This window comes from Callionymus lyra, chromosome 3, assembly GCF_982586985.1.
Source record: "Callionymus lyra chromosome 3, fCalLyr1.hap1.1, whole genome shotgun sequence".
NCBI lineage: Eukaryota > Metazoa > Chordata > Actinopteri > Syngnathiformes > Callionymidae > Callionymus > Callionymus lyra.
In genome coordinates, this window is record NC_141820.1 from 25988754 (window position 1) to 26015887 (window position 27134).

The 27134-nt window shown below is 38.1% G+C and overlaps 1 protein-coding gene across 1 annotated transcript in view; it reads left to right on the forward strand.

Annotated features, from left to right (window-relative positions):
* Window positions 1–27134, forward strand: part of LOC148084031 (hepatocyte growth factor-like) — a 40695-nt gene continuing 13561 nt past the window's right edge. The window contains exons 1-9 of the mRNA XM_087787297.1: window positions 1–150; window positions 12008–12167; window positions 14767–14879; window positions 15206–15320; window positions 22110–22252; window positions 22319–22439; window positions 22507–22625; window positions 26546–26720; window positions 26815–26948. Of these exons, the coding sequence (XP_087643423.1) occupies window positions 87–150; window positions 12008–12167; window positions 14767–14879; window positions 15206–15320; window positions 22110–22252; window positions 22319–22439; window positions 22507–22625; window positions 26546–26720; window positions 26815–26948 (1144 nt within the window). The 5' untranslated portion in view covers window positions 1–86. The remainder of the gene's footprint in view (window positions 151–12007; window positions 12168–14766; window positions 14880–15205; window positions 15321–22109; window positions 22253–22318; window positions 22440–22506; window positions 22626–26545; window positions 26721–26814; window positions 26949–27134) is intronic.

Consider the following 27134-nt stretch of genomic DNA (forward strand, 5'->3'; position numbering starts at 1 on the left):
CTTCTGCTGCTTCTCACTAGGTCCTGGACTTCAGTTGGACCCTCATATTAACTTTTCAAGTCCGGATTCTAACCTTCAACCCAACCATGAGGACAAACGTGTGGATTTATCAGGTTCTGCTGGGAGTCCTGGTCACTCTTCTGGACACACGTAGGTCATTTATCCCTCTTTAAATGTGTCTTTTTTCTCACTTTAATGACAAAAACGTTCATCCAAAACATTCCGTGACTATTTTAATTTGTTTGTTTAAACGTTGTAAAGAGGATCTGCTTCATTTAGGGGCTCCCCTTGGCGGACCCCTGCAGGGGCCAAAAGAGGGGGTTTACTTTGAAATAACCAGCTTTAAAATGAAAGGTAAACATGTGATAATGATGCAGTTTTGTGAGGAGATAAGTAGACACGCGCCTGCAGGTTGCAGGAAGAGTTAGAAGTTTCTCAGATGGTGATCCAACTCTGTCATGACACTTTTGTTAAGAAAGGTCAGGGTCATTTCACTAACACACGTGCACACGCGCGCGCACACACACGCATCTCTTGATCTGACTGTCCCAGGTTACTTCCACTCCAGTGATGAAGCACCAAATCCATTTAGCACCTCCAGGGTGCCAGTCCTGACCCTGGACCCCCCTACCCCCCTCCTGGACTCTGTCCTCGATAAAGACATAGAAACTAGGTGTGTATCAGGGGGGTGTGGGGGGGAGGACTAAGGGGGTCAACATCTGGCTGCTGAGTTCATGATCCAGATGTCCAGTCGGTCGACAGACTCAAACCCTCGACTGAGTTGACGTCACGTTGGTTGCACTTCAGGTTAAAAAAAGGTCCAGGTTGTTGTGACCCTCACGTTCGGCTCCATGGACTCTAGTTGTGGTTTTACCCTGTGATCCCCTTATTTCGGGAACAGAGGACTAACTCTTCAGACTATCCTGAAGTCTTAGAAATGTTTTGCGTCTGATGTCATGAGCTCTTTTTTTTTTCAAAGAGTCAGAACTGTTCATCAGAGCATTATATATTATATATTTAACTGTATTTTCATATGTAAATCTACACGTAACCTTTAGCAAGAACACAGACAATTACCCAAAGTCTTCATTCCAAAGTCATGTTTTCAGAAAGTTCATTGATTCCATATAAGAAAAAAATCCAGTTATTTTGATGCTATACATTTCCCTTTTTTTTTTTCTTTTTTTTTTACAAAAAGTTAAATGATTTGGATGAAAAACATGATTCTTACTTTTTTTCTGAAGTTTTACAAAAGCACTGTTTCTTTAGACATTTGCTGGACGAGAGTATTTATTTTCTTTTGTTGGTATTCCAATAGTGTCTTAATTGTCACCTGTGGAAGTGTTAGAAAGACATGTCAATCAATGAAAGGAGGGATGTATGCTGTGCATGCGAGTCAGTGTCGGTGGAAGAGGAGGAGGATAACCGTATTTTCAGGCCAAACACAGATAAGAATGTTGAATGTTGAGGCCAAGAATTGAAATCAAATCTGACTTTTGTTTGGACACTTGCACACTCCTGCCCTAGATTCTTAGGTACTAGTGTAGAAGACAGATTTGTTCAAGCTTCTTGTGTCTTACGAAGGTGGCTTGTCCTTACAAGGGTTTACCTGAAATGAGAGAGAATCTGTCACGATGTGGCCACTGTTAGAAGTTGACGTGTATCTTGGTTCACCTGTGAGGCGTCTACTGTTCAGACTGAAGATCAGAAAGATCCATGATACGTTCACTCTGGCTCCTAGAACACCGATTAAACGATGTATTCCTCGTCTCAATATCAACCTTTCTTGAAATGTAACATCAAATAAAAGAACAAAGTGCAAGGGAAGTTGATGAAGTCATAACTGCTTTCATTTTTTTTTTAAACCAAAATATGGCCAAACGTCAACTTTAAAAGCTTCTTGAGTCGAGTGTATCCTCTTGTCCTCAGCCATCATTGGGATCTGGCAGGATTTCCATGTTCCTTCATCTGCTTCCATCTAATGGTCCCAAGTGTAATTGCTACACAAAAATGAACATTGCGTCAATTTATATTAATTGTACATTTAAGAAAATATATATTTTTAAATTGACACACATTTTTGTACTATAATTCATAAAGAGCAATGATTGGTAACACATAGAATATGTTTGAAGACCAAAAAGGATAATCTATGTAAATCGCTACAGTGCTCGAAATAATGTTGCGCTATATATCGCAGTTTTGATATTTTCTAATAGCCCTAAATGATAAGATTGTAACTGTGGTCCAACTTTAATTTAGTGTCTGGTTCTAATCAAAAGACTTCATTATGGCATATTAGTTACCCCGAAATGCAAACCAGCGAAGTGCAATTTTTAAAAGGTTAAGGCTCAATCGTTTGCTAAAACACACTAAACCCTAATGAAAGAAATGAAAAAGAACCAGTGCAGAGAGTTTTTATCCACCTGGAGAAAAGATGACAGTAGCAGGTGTTTGGCCTGGAAGTGCATCTTCCCCTCACGGGAGTTCACACTAAACTTTGAACTTACAGTTGTTTCTCCTTCTTTCATTTCTAGTAATTCTTGGTTTGCACAAAGATATTCATATGCATAACAACATACTCAAACTTCATATTTACAAATAGCTAATTTATTAAGATTTACTTCATTTTTTTTACAAGTTCCTTACTTAAGTTTCTCGGATTGACATCAATATAAAAAATATACAGTAATAATGATATTATTATAGCAGATATAGTTCTGGTATTGGACCTGAATAACGTTCGGTATTTGTATTGTAGAACTTGGGTCAGTGAATCCCTAATGAAGACAACCCTATTGACAACACTTACCCATGAGTAGAGCTGAACGATGTAGGGGAAAAAAATATAACTAAGACTAAGATTCAGTATAGAACTAGAAGTTTTAATACAATCATTATAAAGGACATTTTGAATTGTAAAAATAAAAGCTTTAATTATTTCTAAATGACTCCATAGGCAGGTTGCAAATGTGACTTTGAATGTACAAACCACCACCTACTGTAGAGTCAACCCTACCCATGATTATTACTTACTTACTTACTTACTCACTTACTTACTTACTTACGTATGTCCCCATGTCCAAGTCTGTTTACCTCAATATCAAGATGTCAACATATGTAAACCAGACCTTGTCCTTGGACTGGAGAGGAAGATTTTTTGGAGGGTGTGATATTTTGCCCGAGGCAACTTGACGTACGGAATGAAGTAACCTATTGGGTATTTGATAGGGCTGGCTATAGAACTTTGGTTGTTTTTTTGGCACTGACTGAATTGTTTCAGTAGTATCGGGTATCGGTGCCCAGTTTCAATACCTTGTTGTGATGAAAACCTTATAACGTATGGATTCTCATGATGAAACCATGACAAAGGAGGGGAACATGAAATCAATGAGCTACTTGTGTTTTTTGCACTTGAAACTAGGGCTGCACGATATATCGCAAGAATATTGATATCGCGATACTGCATATCGCATAAGTGCAATAATTTATAATTATTTATTGTATAAACCAAGCAATTCTTAAAATGTGCACTACGACCAATCAAGCGCAACTTTGAATGCGCGTGGTCCCTATATGCTGCTCCGCTATTGGCCAGAACCAGCAGACACTCAGCTTCAGCAGAGGGCGTGTCTAGTAAATAAGCATGGCGGAAGACGAGGAGGGAAATGCCGATGAAGAAGACATGGTACCTCTGGGATTTGGAAATATTTCGGTTTCAATACAGACGACGAATCCCAAAAACATGTTCCTTGCAAGTCTTGAAGAAAAACAGTGGCAACAACGCAACTCTACACCACCACCTTAGGAACCACCACAAGGACCTTTCAACAACTGCACAGAAGACTCTGGTAAAGATGGGAAAGTGAAAGGCAACCTCACAAACCACTATGAAAGAATCGATTGCTTCACTCCGTATGAAAAAAACTCAACGCTAACCACAGCCGTTACGCTTTATATCGCAAAATGCACACTTTCAGTCAAGTCAGTATGTAATGATGGCTTTTTGAAACTTTAAAAGGAGTTCTTTCCGAAGAAATCCACTGCCTTCTCGCACATGTTTCACCTAAACTGCAATTCCAGTGACTTATAAAACTTGTCAAGACTGTAAAGGCAGAATTGCTTTTGCACTTTAAGTTACTTTTTTTTTTTTTTTAAATGTCTGCAGGTACAAAACCTGAATGTTCAACATGTTAACATATACAATGCAAATAAATGCAATATTTTCATTTTCTTTGGAGAATAATGAAAAAGACAGGACAGGAGTAAATAGGTCCTTTCTACATTTCAATGTATTCACATTGATTTGTGTATTGTGTTTTGTGTATTTGTTGATTGTGTTTAGTTTGACTTTTTCAAGACATTTTTAGGTGAAAGAAAAAATGTATCGTATTACTATAGATATCGCAATTCTAGATACTAATATCAAATATCGCACTTGTTTCCAATATCGTGAAGCCCTACTTGAAACTAAATTATTCTTTCTTCAAGATAACAGCATGAGTGCAAATGTACCGACTCAAGATTTGTACTATGTAAAAATTAATTTTCTTTTTGTTACAATTGATCTTCAAAAATGGTATCGAAAAAGGTAATTTAGGAATCAGTATTGAATAAGTATCCAGGTCTTAGTATTTACAGAAGAAAGAACAACTTGCCAAACTGTACACTTTGTGTCGTCTTGTGTCACCTTTCAGCAAAGTCTGCGATTTATGGTAAGCCATGAAGATCAGATTAAATTAAGAAAACAGAAGATTTAACCAAGAATGGTAGGTAATAAGTAAAAGATGGGTTGATCTATCAGCCCACAGACCGGACAAAAATCCGTCCCTCTGGAAATGTAAGTTGAATTGGTATAGGGCCTATAGTGTGGACAGGTACAGTAGGTGCCTCCTGGCCCATATGAAAGATAATGGATGGTAAATACAGCCAACGAAAGGTCTGAGAAAAGTCACTACCTTCACTGTATATTTTACACCTGTTAACATCGCCATCACATCACATCCTGTCACTCCTCAGTTTTGATTTCACCCAAACAAGGGTCCTGAGATGTCCCGCCTGCGAGGAGAGGAAGAGACTAAGTGAAATCTAATTGAGCAGCCTTGGCCAGACATCACGGGTGGAACCACAGTGTGATGAGTGCCAGATGTGGTCCACTAGAGCCCCAAACATTAATCGCACATCCTCCCCAAAAAAACCATTTTCAACCACGAGAACGCCTCTTAACGCTTCCACAGTTTACACAACTCTAAGTACACACACACGGGCAAGTGTGTCGCTGCAACCAGGGAACGTGAAATTTAAACCCTTTGTGATTGAGTTTAATCTCTGGCGGCGCTATAAACACGACGCTATTGTAAATAATTATATCCAAAGATACATTTGCAGTTAAGAGCCACACGGCTGACAGTAAACGGTTTATGTTACGGAGGGTTTGTGTCCTAAAATAGGGTTGTGTCCCTGTCTTGAACCCGCTCGGAGCTCGTCTGCGTGACCCGACGTCTTTGAAATAATAGAAGTCTTGTTTGATGTGAGCTCGCAGTAAAGTTGCGTGATACACGTTGTGATCTCGACATCGGCCCGCAGGTTTATTGTATCAGCAGAGTTCAGAAACCTAAAGCTGTGAGAAAATGTGTGACTGCGATTTCTCACTCACACTTGACTGAATCAGGGAACTTGATTTCTTAAGTTGTACTTTGATGATGTATCTTTAGGTACTTTAAAGAAGCCAACAGGTTATCATTGTTTAAAGATTTCTGATGGACTTTATGGCTGTGTATTGGTTAAAAATGTGTCATTGGTAGGTGTTTTAGCCTCGTTTACTGTAAGTTTTGACTATTTAATTACAATTTATATAAAAATTAAACTGGATTATTCAACTTTATAACATGATAAGAACTCTGAAGTAAAAAGAAGGATACTGACATGATGCATAACATTTAGTTTTGTTTATGTCGGGGGTTTTAACTGGTGTTGTAGGACTTGAAAGTTCCTGAAATGTATTTTAAACTAAAGTATAAACTGAGACTAAAGCTCAAGAATGCGACTCTGCACAAAAACCCTCCTGAATAAAATAAAACTTTATTTCTTGTCTTTTACAACAAAAAAACAATTTCTCTTGATCCCCATGGTCGCTCCATCTCTGGTTGCTTTTCCACGTCACAGTTCCGACCCGACTTGACTCGACTGGACGGGGGCCATCATAACATACACTTGAGGAAATATTCTACTTACCAAACACAAAAAGGTCTGGACCTTGTCCAAGTACCGCGGAACAACTTTCTGGAACGACACACTGGTACTCTTTCTCGTAGTGTTCGTGGCTTGCATTGGGAGTAACGCTATCAACCAATCAGTGACCAGTATCATATTTAAGTAACTAAAATAGTACCTACTGGTGAAAACAAAGGACAAAGCTGAGAAGGGCTTAGACCTGCCGGTGGAAAAGGGGGCGTCCGTGAACTCATCCCCACAGACTAGTGTGTTATGTTGTTTTTTTTAAGATTTTCTATATTATACATTATTGAAAAGTTTACATTTACTAGTTCCAATGACATTCATTTGAATCTGGCTCTACTGCAGATTTGGTAGGGCTGTCGTAAGAGCTCTGTTTCCTACCTTTTAGATGCTGTTTGAATTCTCTGTATAGCACAATATCTTTTGGCGTTACAATAAAAGATAAAGCACATTTTAAATCCTGCATGCTTGTCTAAATACATGGTTGAAGGTGGAGGTTGCAGCCATTCTCGTGTCCTAGGTTATGTAAGACAAGCTCCAAAATGACGTCTTTTCCTGCAGTCCTTAGTTTTCTGTCATGGGATGTCAGTTATCCTGACCTAGCTACTCAAGTTAGAAAGGCAGGGGTCAACAGTTCATTCCATGTCATGTTCAGGCAGACAGTCAATTAAACATTTTTTGGAATAGTGGAAAGAAAACAACAGTGCAAGCACGAACAAGCACTACACAGTGAGGACGAAAATAAGAGGTACTTCATCGGAACTCTGACTGAAAGGATGCAGCTTTGAAGTTGAAGACTTGTATTCTTTGAGAGGAGTTTTCGTGAGATGATTCAGGAAGTTAAGGTAAGGTCATGGAGATTAGACTAAAACCGCATGCTCAGAGGCAGAAACAACACTGCAGAAAACTGAAACAGAAAATGTTTCCTTCAACTGAGAAAAATCTCTAAATTTAGGAAAATGTTGTCACAACATGATCTGGAGCTTATAATCCATGTGTTTGTGTCTTCACGCCTGGACTATTGTAACAGTTTGTTTTCATGTCTTAACAAGAAGGATCTGTCTCGCCTGCAGTTAATACAAAACAGCGAGAATTCTGACCAGCTCTAGTAGAAGAACTCACATTTCTCCTATCCCTAAATCTCTTCACTAGCTGCCAGTTTCTTTCAGGATCAACTTTAAAATTCTGGTTCTTACTTTCAGAACTAGTCATGGTCAGGCTCCTCCTTACATCACTGATCTGATCCAGCCTTACACCCCAGCTCGGGCTCTGAGGTCTGTGCATCAGAATCTACTGATGGTTCCTGAACACGGTTCAGGACCAGAGGAGAGAAATCCTTCCAGGCTGTTGCTCCTAATCTTTGGAACGATCGTCCTCTCTCTCTTTGCGCTTGATGGATCTACTGACTCCTTTAAGAAACATCTTAAGACATTTTTATTCGTGCAGGATTTTCCTTGATTTTCTGAGACTCCTGTGTTCATCTCGGTGTTATCTTGACCTTTTAAGTATATATTTTATTGGGTATTGTTTTGTTTGTTCAAGCGCTTTTTGACCCTGGTCTGGAAAATATAAATGACTTACTTACTTTACTTACCTTTTTAATAAATAGAAATGCTGGAATCTTAAATCCTTTTGCCAATTGTGTTGGCATGTATTTGACTATTTAATGAATCGATTAAACATATCCCCCATTTAAAAATTATTGTATACATATTCATGGGACTTCCTGAACATTTAGTGCAAACTGGACACCCAAGAAATAGTGGGGTTTTTTACTGCCAAATTTATTGTCCTATTTCAACTTGCTAACAAATTGCTAATGTTGAAATCTGCACCTTAAATCTGCGCCAGAATCTAAGAAATTGCGTCAGTGAAGATTGTTAAAAAAAAAAGTTTTACGCTGAAACATTAATGTAATGTCTTTATCTGTAATTCAGAGACAATGCTGTCAGGTCCTCCTTAATGCAGTATTGGGCAAGAGCTTTATCCACAGGGCTTCGTGCTTCGCCAATTCTTGTAGCCCAATGTAGCTCAGGCATTACCATTGTACCCCTAGGTTACCGCCAAAGAGTGTCTTGTTACACCAAGCCTGTCAACTGGAACACTCTTATACCAGGAGAGTCTCACTCCGTCTTGTAATGACTGACTTGTTGAGAAAACAATTCATCCATTATATGTATTCAAAAGGGAAAAGATGCCGTCCAAGAGTTGTCAGAGTTGTCTTTGTCTTAAGGAGGACCTGACAGCATTGTCTCTGAATTACAGATAAAGACATTACATTAATGTTTCAGCGTAAAACTTTTTTTTTTAACAATCTTCACTGATGCAATTTCTTAGATTCTGGCGCAGATTTAAGGTGCAGATTTCAACATTAGCAATTCGTTAGCAAGTTGAAATATGACAATAAATTAGCAAATGTATTGCAAATAATTTAGGACTGTAACTATTGAATACTTTACTAATCAAGTATTCAAGTGAAAATGTAATGCAGTGATGAAATGTTTTTAGATACTTAAAGAGTAATTACTCTTACACAAAATGCCAAATAATATTTGAATCAGTATTCAATATAGTTTTAAAACGAATATAAAACAACTTTAAAACATAAAATCAAACATCTGTATATCTTTAATGTATAAAATAGGAGGTAAAAATGACCATCAACTTAACCATGTTTATTTTATGTGTTATGGCATTTAAATACTTGGTGTGAAGATGATTTTAGGCAATGTAGTTAAAAGGTCAAGGTGACCCGGAGGACAGAGAACAAATGTGTTTGTGGTAGCCCTTGTGTTGTTGACCCTGAGATAACACAAGGGATAAAAGTGTACCAGGGAAAAAAATCTTACCCTTCCCTTAACTATGACTCGATTCAGAAAAGTATGTTAGTAATATAATAAGTATTTATGAATGTTATGTAATGAATCTGTTGTTTTTTTCTTAAAATAAAATAAAAAACTTGCCTATGTTGTTCAGAAAAGATTTATGTATGTAAAATGTTCAGAAAAATCGGGATATTTAGCAATTTCAGTGTAATGTTATCTTGACAGTGTACATAAAATCTTAAACGCATATGCTGAAAAAACTTTCTTAAACGAAATATATGTATTTGTTCTCAACAGTTAAAAACACCATGAATACCATCAAGCTCTCATCACTATACCACTCCTACCTCCCTTTTCTGTCTGCTGGTTCTCATCACTCTCAAGATAAGAAAAGGATTCCCGTGCTAACGAATGAGGCTGCTGTTGAAAAGGTCTTTTTTTTCGCGTTATCTTACAAGACAACACTGTTGTCAGACGTTTAACCAAAACCCGTCCAAATACTCACTTAACCCTTGATTGATGATTCTGTTGCCGCCGTAGAGGATTTGACATGTGTAAGGTATCTAGGAAAGCAGATACCTGAGGCTTTGTCATGTCAGTAACAGGTATATGATGAAATTAAATCTGTCTTGGAAAACATAAACATGAAACTGAGCAATTGTAGCAGTAAAAGGTTTGATCTGATGAGTTGATGATCTTGCGGTTCTTCCTGTATCAAGCAGCCGGTGTATCGCTCGTCTAACTATGCTCTAGTTCTGTCTTTTCTAAAATGATTTTCGACGTGTGAAGAAATGATCTAAACTGGCCTGAACACCCACCGAGTGTCAGCTGCAGATGTGTCAGATGGCTTGATTTGTTAAAGTCCCCGTGGAAGTGGTCCACTAAGCCCACTCTGGGAACCTCAACAGTCATGTATCTCCAGTAAAATAAACCAAAGCAGTTTATAAAAGCAGCTGTTTTAGCTTGCGAAAGCAGTAAAACATGAGATATGCTTTTATGAGTATCAAATCACGGAGCGGAGCAGCGAGCCACATCAGCGAGCATCATTCTGCTCTCTGGACTGTCATCACAGTTCAATCTCACAAGAGATGGAGGGAATATTGAAGCCTCGCGTTATTCACATTTTCCGATAGACCACCAAGGAAATGAAGGACAGAAACGGTCAACATTGTCGGTTATTTATTTGATAGAACCTCAAGGCTTACTTCATTGTTAACAGACCCAAAATATAAATCTCATGGCACTTTTACTGATACTTAGACATCCTGAAACTGTGGAGTTGGACATAACAACTCACCAGGACACGCTGTTGCTGCCCTTACAGTAGAGATGAATTATATAGAATGGAGTCTATTCTTTGCATTGTTTGCTTAAAAACATGAACTTAAATGAACCTTTAGATTCCCTTTTTTTTTTGTTGTTCAGGTTTCAGCCAGATGTCGTGCCAGGCCAAACCTTTTTTTAAAAGAAGCGAAAACGTTTGATCTAACCACATTAGTCAATTGTCAATTTGCATTTTTGACAGCTGCTTTTGAAATTAATCAAACCTCATCGCTTATCTTGCTCACAGATAATGTCTTTATCTCGAAAAGTTATCAACAGCTTATATTCAAATTTGAGTAAAAGGTTGATAAAGGACAAGGAACAGGCGATTGATTTAATGGTGTCGTCGGAGTAACCGTTGTCTTCTAAGAAAATTGCAAAACATGACTTTATAAAACACCGTCATACACAATAAAATCTATGGAAAAAATGGCCTTAAAATGATGACGAGAACAGAAAAATTGTTATGCAATGTGGAAAAATAAAATAAAAATATAACTTTTTGCTAGAAAGTACAATAGTGCATGGAGAAATATGGACAACATAATACAATTTTTGTAGTTTTCGTCTGCTACTCTTTCCCCTACTCTGGTATAAAGGTTGGTAAAATGTTACATTATTATCAGTACAAATCCGCTGCTTTGCAGAGAACCATGCCTTGTGAGTGTTTTTAGGATTATTGTTTTGTCTATAATTCCTGTGAAAGATGCTTGGAGGGATGGATAGATCCATCTATCCAATGCAAGACTTGTAACAGTCAGAGAAAAAGGTACTGCCATAGTTCAAATCGGCATGTTCAGATAAAATAGAAAGAACTTCCCAAGACTGATTTATTTCGATCTGAAAGTGAAGTCACCTCTTGGAAATGACCGACCAATGAGAAATTAGGCTAATGCTAGAGATGCTGAGGTATTTAATTTGTATTTTTTGCTACAGGTGAAATAAATTGTTCTCCTTTTAGTAGTCAAGCCAATGCAAATTTATCTTAATTAACTTTGAATGCAGGGCTCGAGACCAACCCGTAAGTGAAGCCATGTGAGGACAAGAAAAGGAATTTAGTCAATTCCGGTGATTGCAAATCAAAACAGATGTCCTGTTGTTTCTTTTTTTTTACAATCTTTGCATATTGATGTAACCTCAGTTATTATTTTGTTTTGGTTCAGTACAGTAAGCAAAAAAAACAACATCAATTTCATTTTCAAAAGGCCATAAATTGGATGTCAAATTCTCATTGACTCCCAGTGTTTGATAGAGGTTGCGTCACTTGTCTAAACTGATAACAGTTACATTTGTTCAAATAGATTCATTACGTCGCTATCTTAGATAGCTCATCTTCTTGGATCTGTACAACAATGTTGTAATCCTCATAAACAAAACTTTAAATGAAAGTATTGAAGCTTAATCCCTCCAAAATCCTTCAAATCTTTTTGAATGGTGTCAACTTTTTTTCCAATAAAAATCCAAGTTAGCTGGAAACAATCAGATCAGACTTAATTAGGATAGGGAAGAGCCTCAAAGGAGAAATGCTGGAAAGTATCAAGAGCAACAGATTTCCCTTTAGTCGCTCTCCAGCTTCTTAATGAAACCTAACATGAGTGGTTTTGTTCTCGTCCTTCTTTCAGGTTGTTGTAGAGGGTCTCGACAGTCCTTGCAGAAGTTTGAGAAGAGCGAGAACCACATGCTGCTGTGCACCGACTGCCCACAACACCCGTTGGTACGGAACAGTCGATCGCAAGAACACTGTGCTCGCAAGTGTAGGAAAGTGAAGAGCTTCAACTGCAGGTTGGTGAACTTTCATTTAAAGTTTTTTTTATTACATGCTTTTTTCGTCGGCTGGCTTCACCTGCCTTTGTATTGATTTCCTACTGATTGTATGATATACTTCTGTGTATATACAGTATATATATATATATATATATATATATATATATATATATATATATATATAAATGCACACACTACAGAAGTACAGAAAAGGGGAGAAAATAACTCATTAAAAACATTAAGATTATTTAGATCCTGACTCGGTCTTTGATGCCTTCGGTGTGGTCGATCCATGCTACAGCTTAGATAAGAAAGTATTCCGACTGCTTCTTTCTGTGGCAAAGTAAAAACTCTTAAATATTATGACGTAGCGTGTCACATGACTAGTTTAATGTTAGAACAACTACACAGTACAGGTATTTTGTTAGTATCACACTTGAGAAACATAACCATACTAGAGAATAATCATCAAGATTTTGAGTTTTGATTTTGCAGTCCAACCTATAGTAACAACCTATAATGAATACATGGTCCAAGTACACTTTGTTAAAGTTTCTATCTCTCTGATTTAGCTAAAAACTGTAACGAATACCAAGGGAATGATGATGATCTGATCTGCTCTGCTTCAAGCAAAAAAGTCATGTTGGACAGTCTCACATTTTACTGTTGTATCTTAGGTCCATAAATATTTTCACGACTGCACAACTCAAAGACCTTTACCTTTTCTAAATATTTTTCATTTATTGTTTTTTCTTCACAGGAAATATAATATTTTTAAATCATTTCTGAATCATGCCTGTTTAGGCAAGAACTTTAAAGGCAAGAGGCCATTAATAATCTCAGGGTTTATTAACCATACAGAAAAAAGTGAAAATGCATCCTTCATATACAAATTTAATGCAAAATGCAACATTTCATATCGAATTTAAAGGTCGACTCATGTCAAACTCAAACTCTCCTGACCTTTTTAGAGGTCTAGCCAGCTGTAATCAAGGCCCGCTTTGTTTATACACCGACTCCCTTGGAGGTGGATTGATGACGTGCGGTGACAAACCTTGATGCTTGACCAATCACAGCAGAGTGGGGGTGGTTTTGGTTAACAAGATTGAAGCTCCAGAGAAACAGTGGGTGGGGCTTAAGTACATTTTTAATGTTAATATTATCTGGTCCTGCAACACAGACCGTGTTTATAAGGAAGTTCAAAGTAGACTGTACTTTCTGAGGATCCTCCGATCATTTAACATCTGCAGGAAACTCCTCTGTGTGTTCTACCAGTCTGTGGTGGACAGTGTCCTGTTTTGTTTGTTTATTTTTGATAAGGAGGGCTGGCTCTGTGGTTGGCATGAAGCTGGACTCACTGGTGACAGTTCCTACTGTCACCATGGATGATGACAGTCATCCTCTCAACACTCCACACAACAATGCTCCTCCCATGATGCAACACTAATAGACTCAGGGACTCATTCATTTCTCATGCTATTAGATTGTTTAATTCAGATTTTGGGGGCAGGAGTGGAGTGAAAAGATATTTCATGTTAATCTTTGTTTCTTTTGTCTTTGTTATTTGTCTTTGATCTATTTTCTTTATTTTTAGATTTAGATTGTTTTATCTTGCCCTTTTTTTTAATTGTAATTTGTTCCTGTTCTTGTTTCATGAATCTATCGTCTGTGTTGCTTTATGCTGGAAAAACAATTTCCTGAAGGAGTCCTTCGGAGGGATCAATCAAAGTTTATCTATCTTTCTATCTATTTCAATGAAAACATGAAAATGAGGCGCTCTCTTCAGGAAACACTTAAATCAACACAGTTGCCCTTTAAAGAATTAAGTCAGACAAGTCTCGTCCCAACAAAGCTCGACATGCCAGGGCATCCCAATAAAAACACCTCCACTTGCTTCTCTCGATGTGTAGTAGAAGCTCTTCTAGTATTCCGTAGAGTCCCTGAAGACTAAGTGTTATCTCTATGGGAGAGTCAAACTCATTGTGACAGCTTGTTACCACTATTATCTTTTCAGCAAGGATTTGTGGTCATACATGTCAGTGGAAACATGTCATAAACCATTAAATAAAGAGTTTTGCCTCAGGTTGAAGGACTCCATCCATTCTTTCTTCTGGGAAGAGGCTTTGGAGCATCAGGACCACAACACAAGAAACCACTTTCTTTTTCCACTCAACAGTGGTTTTGCTCTGTGTAAACATTTATTGAAAACTACTGAATTCAATTATTCAATAAAAAAACAAAACAAAATCAACGTTTAAATTTATAAGATATTGAAGTCAAATATTGGGAAACATTTTTTACCATTAAATGCCTAAAGAAAATACAATATTAAAAAAAAAAAGTTTCACCATTCGAAATGTTAAATTCATCCATTCATTAAACTGATTCATAATTTTCCATTCTTATTGATGGAATGACAGGAGAAATACTTGAGTTCTAAACAAAAAGACGATCCGACGTGTGACTACATTTTTATTTTGTTTGTATTTGTGCATCAAACTGTAAAAAACGGTTCTGGGTCTCATGTGTTTACTGCCCAAAGTTATTTCTGCTCCACCAGGATCTACATATTTCCAGAATTTATCGTCTGTTTACCTTCTACCTCTTTCCTCTGCAGGGCCTTCAACTTCCAAAGGCAGAACAGGAGATGTCACTTGCTTCCCTTCGACCGTTTCACTCACGGTGCGCAGAAGCAGGCCGACACCAACTTCACATTGTATGAAAATAAAGGTAAAGATATTGATCATTCATTCACCTTTGTTTAAGATTCACTTTGGCAAAGTGATAATTAAGTATATTGTGCTGTCGTCGTCAGATTGTTTATCTTCACTGAGCGCAATAAAATGATTCCCTGCTGTCGAACTGCTATAATGTGGAGATAGATACAATTGTGAACATGTGTCCAGCTTGAGTGTTGTGTAAACTGAATGTTGCTTACAGTCACCCATGAAATCAGCACTAAATAATGAGACAAGTGTCCTCCCTGGTGTGTTTTGGAAACAAGTGGAAGCATTAGTTTCATCCAGGTAAAGATTCTGTCGTCTGCACTTTCTCAGAATATACTCGGGAGTGCGTCAACAGCATCAAGGACAACTACAGAGGGAGGAGATCATGGACTAAATCCAATTTAACCTGTCAAGCCTGGTCTGATAACAACATCAACGACCACATGTGAGTCTTTTTTTTTAATATTCCTTACCTTTCTTTATTAACATCAGCAGCTGTAACAATAAGAAAACACACTTTACAAAAGTGTGGCGTGGGGGCCAGACGTGGCTGTATGAGTCATTTGAACGGCGCTTATGAGGTTAGAGACTGAAGACATTCCGGCTCGCAAACATTTTATTAATTACTTATTTTCTATTATTAGTTACCCTTAATGACCTTTTTTTTCCCCCACATTTTCTTCTTTTCTTTGTTCTATTTTTTGTGTATATCTTGTTCCTAAAAGTCTATTTTTTTTAAAAGGACAAAAATATTTTATACAAAATGTATACAAAAATGATTTATTGGTCATCGTGTCATCGTGTCATGGCATTGTCCATTCGTTCTTTTCACTTGATAACCCTCTTTAAAAAAGTCAGAATATTAGTAAGTAAGTAAGTAAGTAAGTAATATTTATCTATATAGCGCTTTTCGAGACCAGGGTCACAAAGCGCTTTAACAATCAAAACAATACTCAAAACAGTACATACTTCAAAGATCAAGACAACACCGAGAACAACACAGGAGTTCGAGAAATTCAAGGAAAAGCCTGAACAAATAGAAACGTCTTAAGATGTTTCTTAAAGGAGTCAGTAGACTCCATCAAGCGCAAAGAGAGAGGAAGATTGTTCCAAAGCTTAGGAGCAACAGCCTGAAAAGATTTCTCTCCTCTGGTCCTGAGCCGTGTGCGTGGAACCATAAGTAGATTCTGATCCACAGACCTCAGAGACCGAGCTGGGGTGTAAGGCTGGATCAGATCAGTGATGTAAGGAGGAGCCTGACCATGAATAGCTCTGAAAGTAAGAACCAGAATTTTAAAGTTGATCCTGAAAGAAACTGGAAGCCAGTGAAGAGTTTAATATATATTATTAAATAATATTATAAAATGTGGAAAGGATGTTGTTATTAATTCACACGCTGACTACATAAATTCAACATTTGTTGTTTTTCTAACGTGTTTGTCTCACCCTCAGCGTATAAGGCATTATCAATAAACAATAATCCAAGTGGAGAGTGAACATTCACAGCATGTAGCTTGGTTATAGATTAATGCATGTCCAATAAAAATTGAAGGAGCCACTTGGGGTAAGTAGAGCAACATAACCTGCTGAAATATAATTTGGGTTCATCTAGTTTTTGAACCATTTAAAATTCTCTCTGGACCACCTAAGATGCATTGAGGGACTAGATGAGGACCTGGACCATGAGTTGGAAATATTTGCTAGAAATATTCACTATTTCCCTCATTTTCTACCCACCTTCATGTCGAGAGACAATATAGTGTGGCTTATTTCCAGAGTAATTGCGTGATCTAGCATGTTTAGCATGTTATCTTCCACTACAAACACGCTTAAAATAAATACTTTTTTTCTGAGCAATTTCTCACGTCGAAGCTTTAATACAAGATAGATGTTACAAGCGAGTAGTATAGAGGTATTTGGATGTTTTTAAGTGTCTTTTTTGGATGACGACAACTGCATTAGCATGGATAGCATTTCAGTCTATGACGGATTACTCGGAAAATAATCCCAACCCTCAGTCAATATGGGTTGGAGTAGAAAATCATTGAAATTTCAATTTGGGGTGAACTATCCTTTCAATATTTATTAGTCATTTTGCATCAGGAGACTTAAATAAAACTTTAGTACCAAGTCCTGCCAAACACTGACGTTTTGTTGGCTCTATATACTCTTCCTACCCCTCGATGTCGTTTTCCTCTCCCAGGTGCAGCTTGCTTCCATTAGGAATGCTCTGTCATTGTTTATTTGACATGCATGTGAGTTACCTTCCCAAACGGCCAACATAATGTCGGACAACACTGCGGCGGCATGTTAGCGACTTTTAACTTCCAAGAGGTCAAAGGGTCTTGGCTGTGGGGAGATTTAGGACCGCCGAGGGCTAGCTAACATGGGACTTGCCCCCGCTGTGTGAGAATTACCTCCATAATGACCCGCGCACCATTTGAGTTTCAGGTAACTATTATTTTCATGCTTGACCGATCACTGCGAGGCAGGGGTGATTTCTCAGGAGGCTTCCTTCCAGGAATGGGGCTTCCACCTGTTTTCTGTATTTACCGTTCCAATCAAATATGTGAGGGATGTGTGCTGATGAGAGAGTCCGAGGGCAGGACATTTCTGCGCACTTTAATAAGAATGAAAAACATGGGCCATTTATTTATCCGCTCTGGAAATGTATATTTCCCCAAGAAGGGTTAGCGAGGCTGTGCTTGGGTTTCGTTGAGCACTGATGGCAGATGTCAACCTCATTCCTCTATTATCCTGATCGCTTTTTAATGTCTACACGACCTACGTCACATGTTTCCACTGGACATCGGCCAACGTTTTAAACATTCAAATTCTTGTTCTTACCGTGTTAAGCCCAAAGCAAGTGAGAGTGGCGTGGTATGCTGTGGGTGATGGTATCACTAGTACTGTACGTTCTGAAATAACTGCAAATATTTTCATACCACCATCAGGAACTTATGAGTCTTTGCTTGCCAGTCTTGGCACCTCTTTAAATGATCCTCCTACTGTGCTGACCGCCATCCAACCTTCATTCTACTCTTTTTTTTACTGGCTCTCGTTCTTACTTCCTTTAGGAAAATATGGCCAGTTTTCTTTTTAAAGTGACACAAAGAACATTTTTCAATTATTTATTTGATTTTCTGTTATATTTGGTTTAATTTTGAGATGCCACAACTCGTGTAGTAGAACTCTTTAGCTATTATATACTTACCTAGAGACACTTGCTACAAACACTTTTTCATTTTTCTGGAGATAAAATCTTGTTTACCATAACCACACTCACTCTGCTGACTAGTCAAACATCAGGGTTTGTCATTGCATGTCATCAATCCATGAGGTCTCCACCTCCAAGGGACACGTTGTATAAACAAAGCTGGCTGGAGGAGGAGTGAAGCCATTTATTGCGTCAAAATGGACTGCGCTCTCGTAACCTCTTGTTCGCCGAGATTTCAGAGAGGAAGTCTTCAACATTGGAAACATGTGAGTGAGTCAGGAGTTGGGTTTTCACATTAGTTGACCTATATGTTACCAAGAAGATAAAACCAGAAACTGACACAACAAGAATTTTTATGTCGTTATTCAAACCAATTCACAGTTTTACCTTACCTTACCTTACCGTATGTGGAAATAGTGCATTGGGTGACCCACTTCATTGCAGTTACACTGTTCTGAAATTAGGGGGAACCAGAAACAAAGTCTTCAATCTTGCATTTTGCTGCTTTGAAAGAAAAAATGTCAGATGACTCAATCAGTATTCTTAGTAAACAATATAATTGAATTCTACGAAACCTATGCCCTTTGTGCCCAGTACATTTAATGAGCTCTCAAAAACAAAATAATAAATGGGTTGTTTAAAAACATGGAAAATGTTCAAACTAATTTTTAATATTTTCTTTCTACAATTTTTCATTTAGATATAGATAATTATTTAAAATATTCCATATATACTAAACATGTTTTTTAACTCTTAAAACGCTTTTTGTTTTTATTTTGTCACAAAGCACACTTCTCTAATCAGCTTCTCTAATCCTCTGAAAACTCGTACACACAACACACTATAAAACCAACAATTAAATAAAGACTTCCCAACTATAGTTTGCATTATGGAGAGTTTTTGTGTTAAATGTAACTGTTATATAAACAAGGAATGGCAGCTTTATTTATCCCCACTTTGTTTGTGTGTTGTTAATTATCCAAACATGTCTACAGTAGGCCAAATACTCTCCATATACTGATTACCTGATGAGAATGTCATTAAATATCCATTGTTTAATAAGCATTATTCAATCTGCTCTCAGAACTGTTTGAGTTCCTCAAGTTAAGATTCCGTCATACTTTTATTAAAAAGATTGAGTCAACATGTTTGGTTTGCCTAAATTGAAGCATGTGTACAACGTGTCTGCCTGAACTCCCAACGGGAAAACTTGCTGGCAAGAAGATGAATAACTGGCTAACATCTGTTAGCACAACATCATTACAGCTAACTTGCTCCCATGCTGCAATCTTTTATAGACTTGCAGTACATGGAGGCTCTCGAACTTGAACCTTGTAATTCTGTTTGTCAATACAAGATATTGTAGTAAGACAGCAATTAAGTGACCTCCCTTTTTTCTATGCCAGATACTTTGAAATATCTTCTTTTGTCTCTCTTTCTTTGTTGTTATATAAGTTTGAGTCAGTCCACTGACTCATGGCTGCTTAATAAAGTCCAGATTGAAAAAAAGGTGTGAATACACTGGACTGGATAGTGTCCTGTTTGAATAGGCGGACAGTGTTTCCTGTTTTTTTTCCTGTTTTATTTAAATCCAGTCAACAAATAATTTTCACTTGACAAAGAACTTGTGTTATGATATGCCAGGGTATTTCCATCTAAATAAACTGATGCTGATTTATGACAACCAATGCATACATAACACATGCTGGATAGAAGGGCTGGTCCACTGATTGTTGTGTAAAATTTAAAACAAGAATAAAAAGTTAAATCGTCCTTGGTTTGATTCCCTGATAACTTACCATTCAGTCCGGTGCGACACATTTGTTAGAAGAACAGAGTCAGAAAAAACAGTGGTAATAGAACTCCATGAACCTGAAAAGTGGGTCTTCACCAAGTGGCTCATTCATATCTAAGTTGCAGTTTTTGTTTCGCCCAGTATTATTCATCAAAATCTATCTATAGTCCAAATTCATTAAATCACAATGAGCAAGCATTTGGTGAGGAAAAAGGTCAGTTTACAGAGCAGAACCAGATTTCGGTTGAGCTGGGAAGGAGAGGGGGAAAGGGACAGCCTAGGAGAGAAGTTAGATCAGTGTAAAACAGGGCCCTGAAGTGCCTATCAGGGAATGCAGTAGAAAATGAATGAATGAATGACTGTTTGTGACTACATTTGAAACATATGAGCCAATTACTGAAAAAACCTATACATACTTCAGTTAGTGTTAAACATATTACGTTTTTTAATATAAATATATTTTATTACAATATTTACCTCTATATGCTTTTTTTAATCTTTACATTTACTCTAATTCTGGGCCTGTTGAAACATGTATATATCCTTCTGTGAGTCTCACTCACCTTATACTTGTTATTCTTCATTCCCTTTGAAAAAACTTACCTGTGTGGTCCAAATGAAATTGTATCTATATCCTCATCCAGGCAAAGTATCTTTAGGTAACCAGCATTTTTATGTTCAGCTCGTCCCACCCTTCCTGGATTCCTAAATTCCTTCAAAACACATATAAACATGCTTGTTTTTGTTTGCGTATCACTGCTCAGCCTGTGGTGATGATCTCCAGTTCAGTCTAATTTGCAAAGAATACATAGCAGACAAAAACCTTCTCTGTCTCATGATACTTGAGCTGTTAATTTGGTCCTTCTTGTCTGATTTGCTTTGTGTTTATCCAGTTATTCATATCCCATCACAAGTATTGTTTTGGTCAAGACATTGTTAGATTTATTCTCGGCTGAAAGCAAATTAAAAAAAACAACACAATTTATGGATAGGTGATACAAAGAAACATTAGGTTTGGGGCGGATGGTTGGGAATTGTTGGCTCTGTTGGTCTTCAACATTTGGAGGGCCTAGTTCAGAGCTCTGGGGTAGCTTGTGTTTCTGCTCTCGAGGCTCGTCTTTCATCCAGTTGGTGGCAGATGTTTTGGTTGGTTTGGGTCTTGGTTGCCAGTGGTATTCTTCTGTGCAACCTCTTTGAGTCTGAGCACCTGAGCCACACCTGACTTCCTGGTTCGGGGGGCTTAGGTAAGCTACCGAGTCTGCGATGTTGGTAACTCCCAATGGGTTGGTGGATTACTGAGGGATGGCGCTCAGATTTGCAGAACTGGAAATGTATCAGCCAAAGCAAATGATAACTCCTTAAAACTACTTGCTGTCTTTCTCATTACATTTTCTTCACATCAAACTGCCTTCAGTTGTATAGTCGAGTTTAGTTCCATTTTATGTAATAGATAGAAGGATATTACAAACAAGTTTTTCCACATTAACTCTTTAATTTTTGACACAGCAAATTTATCAACTGAAGGTTTGTTCACTTATGAAAAAAAAATGCTGCTTAAAAAAAGCCCATTTGCAGGATGTGAAATCATCTTATTGGCCTGAAATAATACGTTTAAGTATTTACCGTGGAAAAGATTTAGCGTTAAAACAGAAAAGAATACAACTACGTAAAAAAGAACAATAATAACTATGAAAAACAAATCAATGAATAAAAACATAAAACACTTCTGTATCCATCCAATTCATCGTGGCTTAAAAGTATTCTTGAATGGATTCAGTATGTTGTATTTCTTGTAGAAACTCTCTGGGCCCTCACAACGTCTCAGTTAACTGGGACAAATTAGTTTTAAAGGCGATCAAACGCTGCCAACAAAAGTCCTGCTTGGACGACTCCAAGTGGTTCGTAGCATTGTTCTGAGTTGTTGGCAGTCATGGCACTGTGACCGTGTCTGGCTGCCTTCACACATGAGAGCTACGATAGGGTACGAACCAGCCAGGAAATCATGCAAAAGGCTCTGAGTAAAAGAGGCTTGGGGACTTCAACATCCTACGCTGTACTGTGATGTTAAAGAGTTACACCGACTGCTCACACACACACCCACAAACAGACTTTACTTTATAAACCAGAGGAGCAGCCAAGGGTGCAAGCACTCCATAAAATGTATTTTAACAGCTCACAGTATCAGTTAACACTTTCAATAACGTGTGTCGGCTTCCCTGTAGGTTCTATCCCGATCGCTACCCTGCACACGACCTGAGGGAGAACTTTTGTCGGAATCCTAGCAACGATCCAGGTGGTCCATGGTGCTACACAACAGACCCGAATGTGCGGGCTGAGGAGTGTGGCATCCCCAACTGTTCTCAGGGTAAGACACATCCTGATAGTTCATTCATTTTTACCAAAAAAATGGAATGTTTCTTTCTTTCTTCAGAGCTTTGTATGACCTGCAATGGCGAGGATTACCGGGGAAAGGTTGACCATACAGAGAGTGGAAAAGAGTGTCAGAGATGGGACTCGGCGAGACCTCACAAACACAAATTCCAACCTAAAAAGTAAGCATACGAGTTCCACTGTTGGAATACACAAATTACTCACGATGCTTTCGCCCCTTCCTCTCAGACACAGAGATAAAGATTTAAGAGACAATTACTGCCGTAACCCGGATAATCGCCTTCGGCCGTGGTGCTATACGATGGATCGTAAAACCCAATGGGAGTACTGCAACGTTACAGTGTGTGGTAAGACACCCCTCCTCTATTATTGACTTGATCAGAAACCTTAAATCCCATATTAGGCCCATAATTGCTTATTTTGTGTGTTGCCGTACTACATTCTCTTATTCTGTACAACACGGGCATTAAACATTTCTCTTTCTGATTATAATAATATCAAAACATTTTGGACATTACTTGTATGTATTCATGTTTAATAAGATTCCATAGAAAGTCGTTTTACCTTTATCCCCGTATTGTATCGCAACAGTTGAAACTCTTTAAACAATGTAAAATGCAACACTTGCAGAAAATGTAAGGTATAAATACTATATAATATCTCGTAGAATACTGCCTATTATTATTAGTAAAATGTGTTCAGATCACTTAGCTGGCTGTCTTAAAATAAGCTATAATCTAGAAATAATATTTCCTGCCTAGATGAGGAATTAATAACCAGCTCCAAAAGCAGTAAGTGGAATAGAAAAAAGTGTATCATAATAAGATTATTATTTTTAGTTCATTAATCTGGTGCCTTTGCTACAATAAATGGTTGTTTTTTTTCTGCTTGGAATACATAAAAAATCAAGCAAAGTCATAAGTATTGATTCACTGTATGAGCAACATTTTTTTTTGTAGAATAATCACATTATTCATGCCGAGTCAGCTTTAAAACGTCCAAATTAGATAGACCTTAGACCAGACTTACAGCGTGTATTGCTGAGTTGTACAGTATTTCCTGATTGTTACACAACATTTATGTTGCTACACTGATGACGAATGGCTTTTAAAGTCCCCCTTCTTAGTGTGCGATATTTAGGAAACCGCAGTTTAAACCTGCTGTGGCAGTTTGTGGTTTTGGGGGTAAAGAGGTGTGAAGGGGTCTGGAAAAGGCTTGACTCTGTGGTTTTGTGGTAGTTGTTGTGAGCTCAGTAATCGCTTCCTTCTCTCCCCTGCAGAGTCTCACAAGACTTTTGTTTACCCCGTTGGACGTTTCATGTGGTGCACGGTTTCAGAACATCTAAACCATCAAGGTCGTTTTTTGAAAGCCGGCTTTAAACAGACTCTTGCTATGGTAAAGCCAGGAGAAAACAGCCTGTTTTCAGATCATAATACAGGTTGTTTAGGGGTCATTAAGTTGTCCTTAAGATTCATTTCAAATCACACAACAGATCCTAAAGTCACTAAGGGCATACTTACAGTAAATCAAATTGTACCACAGTTGAGCATTCCAGCGCTATTATGTTATGCTAGCATCCACTTAAAAAGTGATTCATTTGACTGTTTTCACATGTGTCAGCATTTTCAATCTGTTGGGGTAAGATTGACTTATTTTGACTTCCTCAAGTTTCCAAAGCCAGCGCCGAAAATTCCAGTTGCATCATCAAAAACAGAAGGAGAGGGTTTAAAGAAACTGGTCATTAGAGTGACTGAACTGGCACAAATCTATAGAATATAAATTTCGTTGAGCTGCCGATGAAGTATTTGCGAATTGACCTCATCGTATCCTGGTAATCGGAACGGCTGGAATGGCTTTACCTCGGACAGCTGGCTTACAGACGACAGAGAGATTTATGACTTTAAATGACTCTGTACTAGTTTTCATGTTGTTGACCGTTTTTTATTTAATGTTTAAGTTTCTTCCTAGTTTAAACCTATTTTCGTGCTATTATCGTAGAAAATGTCCTCTATACGCTCTGGTCCAACGTCCTAGATCTGCTTGTCTGGAAAGTCGCTTAGTGGAGAAAAAAAAGGTGATGATGAGTTTGAAGGATATTTGATCGACTGGAGGATCAGGCCCAGCCAAAGGAGTAGTAAAAATCAAGATTGTGCTTTAAAGTTAAGTTTATGGATTTTACTTTAGAAGTTTTTTGGTTAAACCGATGCCAAAGAGTTACCCATTCTGACCAATTAAGCTACATATTTGTGTGAGCTTAGCTTTTCAAGCTTAACTACTATAATAGGTAAACATGTATAGAAACGGAGAAGGAAACTCACGTTTGTCTCTCATAAATTCCAGTCAGGATATCTGCTTTGTCTGTATGTTTATCTAGTGGGTTGTCTAGAGTTTTGGTTGGTTAAAAAAGTTTGAGAAACACAGTTATGGATAACCAACAATGAAGCAAATAAAAACCATATTTTACTTAAGCAGATATAGCCAAATAACCAAAATGTTATGGATGTTGATAATGGTCCAAGAAATAGATGATTGCATTTTGATGGTGTTCTGGATTAACATCTGGATACAGTCATGATTTTTAAGGACTCAAGGATCAAAATCATTCATCAAACAGATACTTTTGAACAGTACAGATGCTGCTTAAAAAAAAAAAAAAAAACTTGTCTTATCTTCTGTCACTGTTGTGGTGGGGCTACTTGTGTGTGTGAGGTGTCGTTTTCAGGCTTGTCCAGTCGAGTTCAAAGGACAACTGTGTTGCCTTTTTGGGTATTTAGGAAAGGTGCTATTATGACCCCGATAATAGGTTGGAAAAATCAACTTGTTTTTGGATCTGAGGCAATTCTGAGCAACACTCTGGCAACCACTGAAAATAAATATTTAATTTCAACAACTATAAATGAATTTGTTTTTATATAGGAAAATGTCTAACCAAACTTGGTGAAAATGAGCTATTAAGCAGAGGCTTTCACATTTAATGTAGGTTGAAAGAAGTAGGAAGTCTGAAAGAACCTTTTCCTGCTTGGAAACCTGTTTTTTGGGGGTGTCCCATTGGACTGAAGGGTACACCTCAATGTCCACACAGGGTAGTTTTTGGAGGTTCTTATAAAGAGTTAAGGTTTAGCTAAGTTATATGGTAAAAAATGGAAGTTTGAAGAAAGCAAAGACTACCCTAGACTAGGGGTGGGCAATACATTTCCTAATAGGTCACATCAGCCAGAGAAATATGGAGTCTCTTAAACTCGGAACTTAAAAAACACGTAAGAAACATTGGAATAATACATACACAAATTCCTGGATTAAATTACATTTTACATACATTTAATTTAAATATAAATCATACAAGAAATATCGACCATTATAAATCCATATTTCACTCAAAATCTTGTGCAATGTTGAACAAGAACTTCATGATGTCGAAGATCATCATGGTAAACCTTTTTTTCAAATCTAAAAATGGTTTTCTACTGCTTGACCTTTATCCTAAATAAATCATTAAATATTTGCCATTTTCCTCTTGAAAACGGAAGTCAGCTTGTAAATTTAAGACGCTGTCTCTCCGTCTCTGTCAAACGCACACATGCACTCTACAGTAAAAGTCCAATGATTTATGATGATGTCAGGAAGATGTGCATTTGTCCAGATGTGTGTATCCCTCGATGTCTGCCCTCAGAAAGATAAAAACCAGTGACCTGTATTACACGGCACACACAGACACTGGCATGTGTTGCATCGAGCCAAAGAATCCCTCTTTTTAAGCCTTTCTTCCTCCTTCATCCTCTCATTCGTCAAGAGATAAAGAAACAGAGACAGTAGACCAGAGGGAGAATGCACTTCTTCGATCCCAGCTTTAGCTCTCCCTCTACAAAAATAAAGAATTCCACCTGAACATGTTTGGAATAGTCTTCCGTCCGAGTAGGTCGACCCAGTCGAACTAGTCTGCCAGTGATATCATTGGTCTGGCTGGTATGAAATGATTTTTTTTTTGTTTAATTTGAAGGCAAATATTTATTCCAAAATACCTTCCTAGAAAAGTGATGATGTCAGCAGTTGGGTAACTTGTTGTGGATGAATCTGGGACTGTTGTGAATACACAAGACTCTTGTCATCGCAGTTGAGAAGAACAGGCCCCGTTACTGTGTTTGATCAACTGTCTTCAGGTTCACCATGACACATTCCTCTAGGGATTAATATGTCCTTTCTCTCCCGCCCTCCCTCCCGGTTAGTCCAGCTCCTCTGTCCTTCCTCACGGTGTCTGTTGTTCCTATAGAGCTGGAGTCCTCCGAAGCCACGAAAGTCAACGTCACGTCAAGATCCTGTATTGTGGCGAAGGGCCAGGACTACAGAGGAACCATGAGTGTCACTCCCGAGGGTGTGATATGTCAGCGCTGGGACTCCCAGTTCCCTCATTACCATTCCTACCTTCCTCACTACTTCAAATGCAAGTGAGTCATGTCGCTCTCCTTCCGACGCCTCAGTCGGTCCGCTGTCGCCTCAACTTGTTCAACGACCGACATTTGATGGACGTGTTTGCAACAGAGACCTGAGGGAGAATTACTGCCGTAACCCCGACGGTGCCGATAGCCCCTGGTGCTTCACCAACGACCCGAAACAGAGGATTGCCAACTGCACCCACATCCCCAGGTGTGACGCCGAGGCCAGACAGAAACTGGGTAAATGTAAAAGTCCTCCATCATGTTCATGAAATCCTTACACACATGCACAAGACTTCTTATCCTATTGGGTTAGCTTTGTTTAACAACTGGGCCACACCAAAAAAATGTATTATTAGTCGGCTGCATCTTCACACCAAAGGTTTGCATATAGTAAGACACATGCAAACCTGTTTCTTTTGTTGT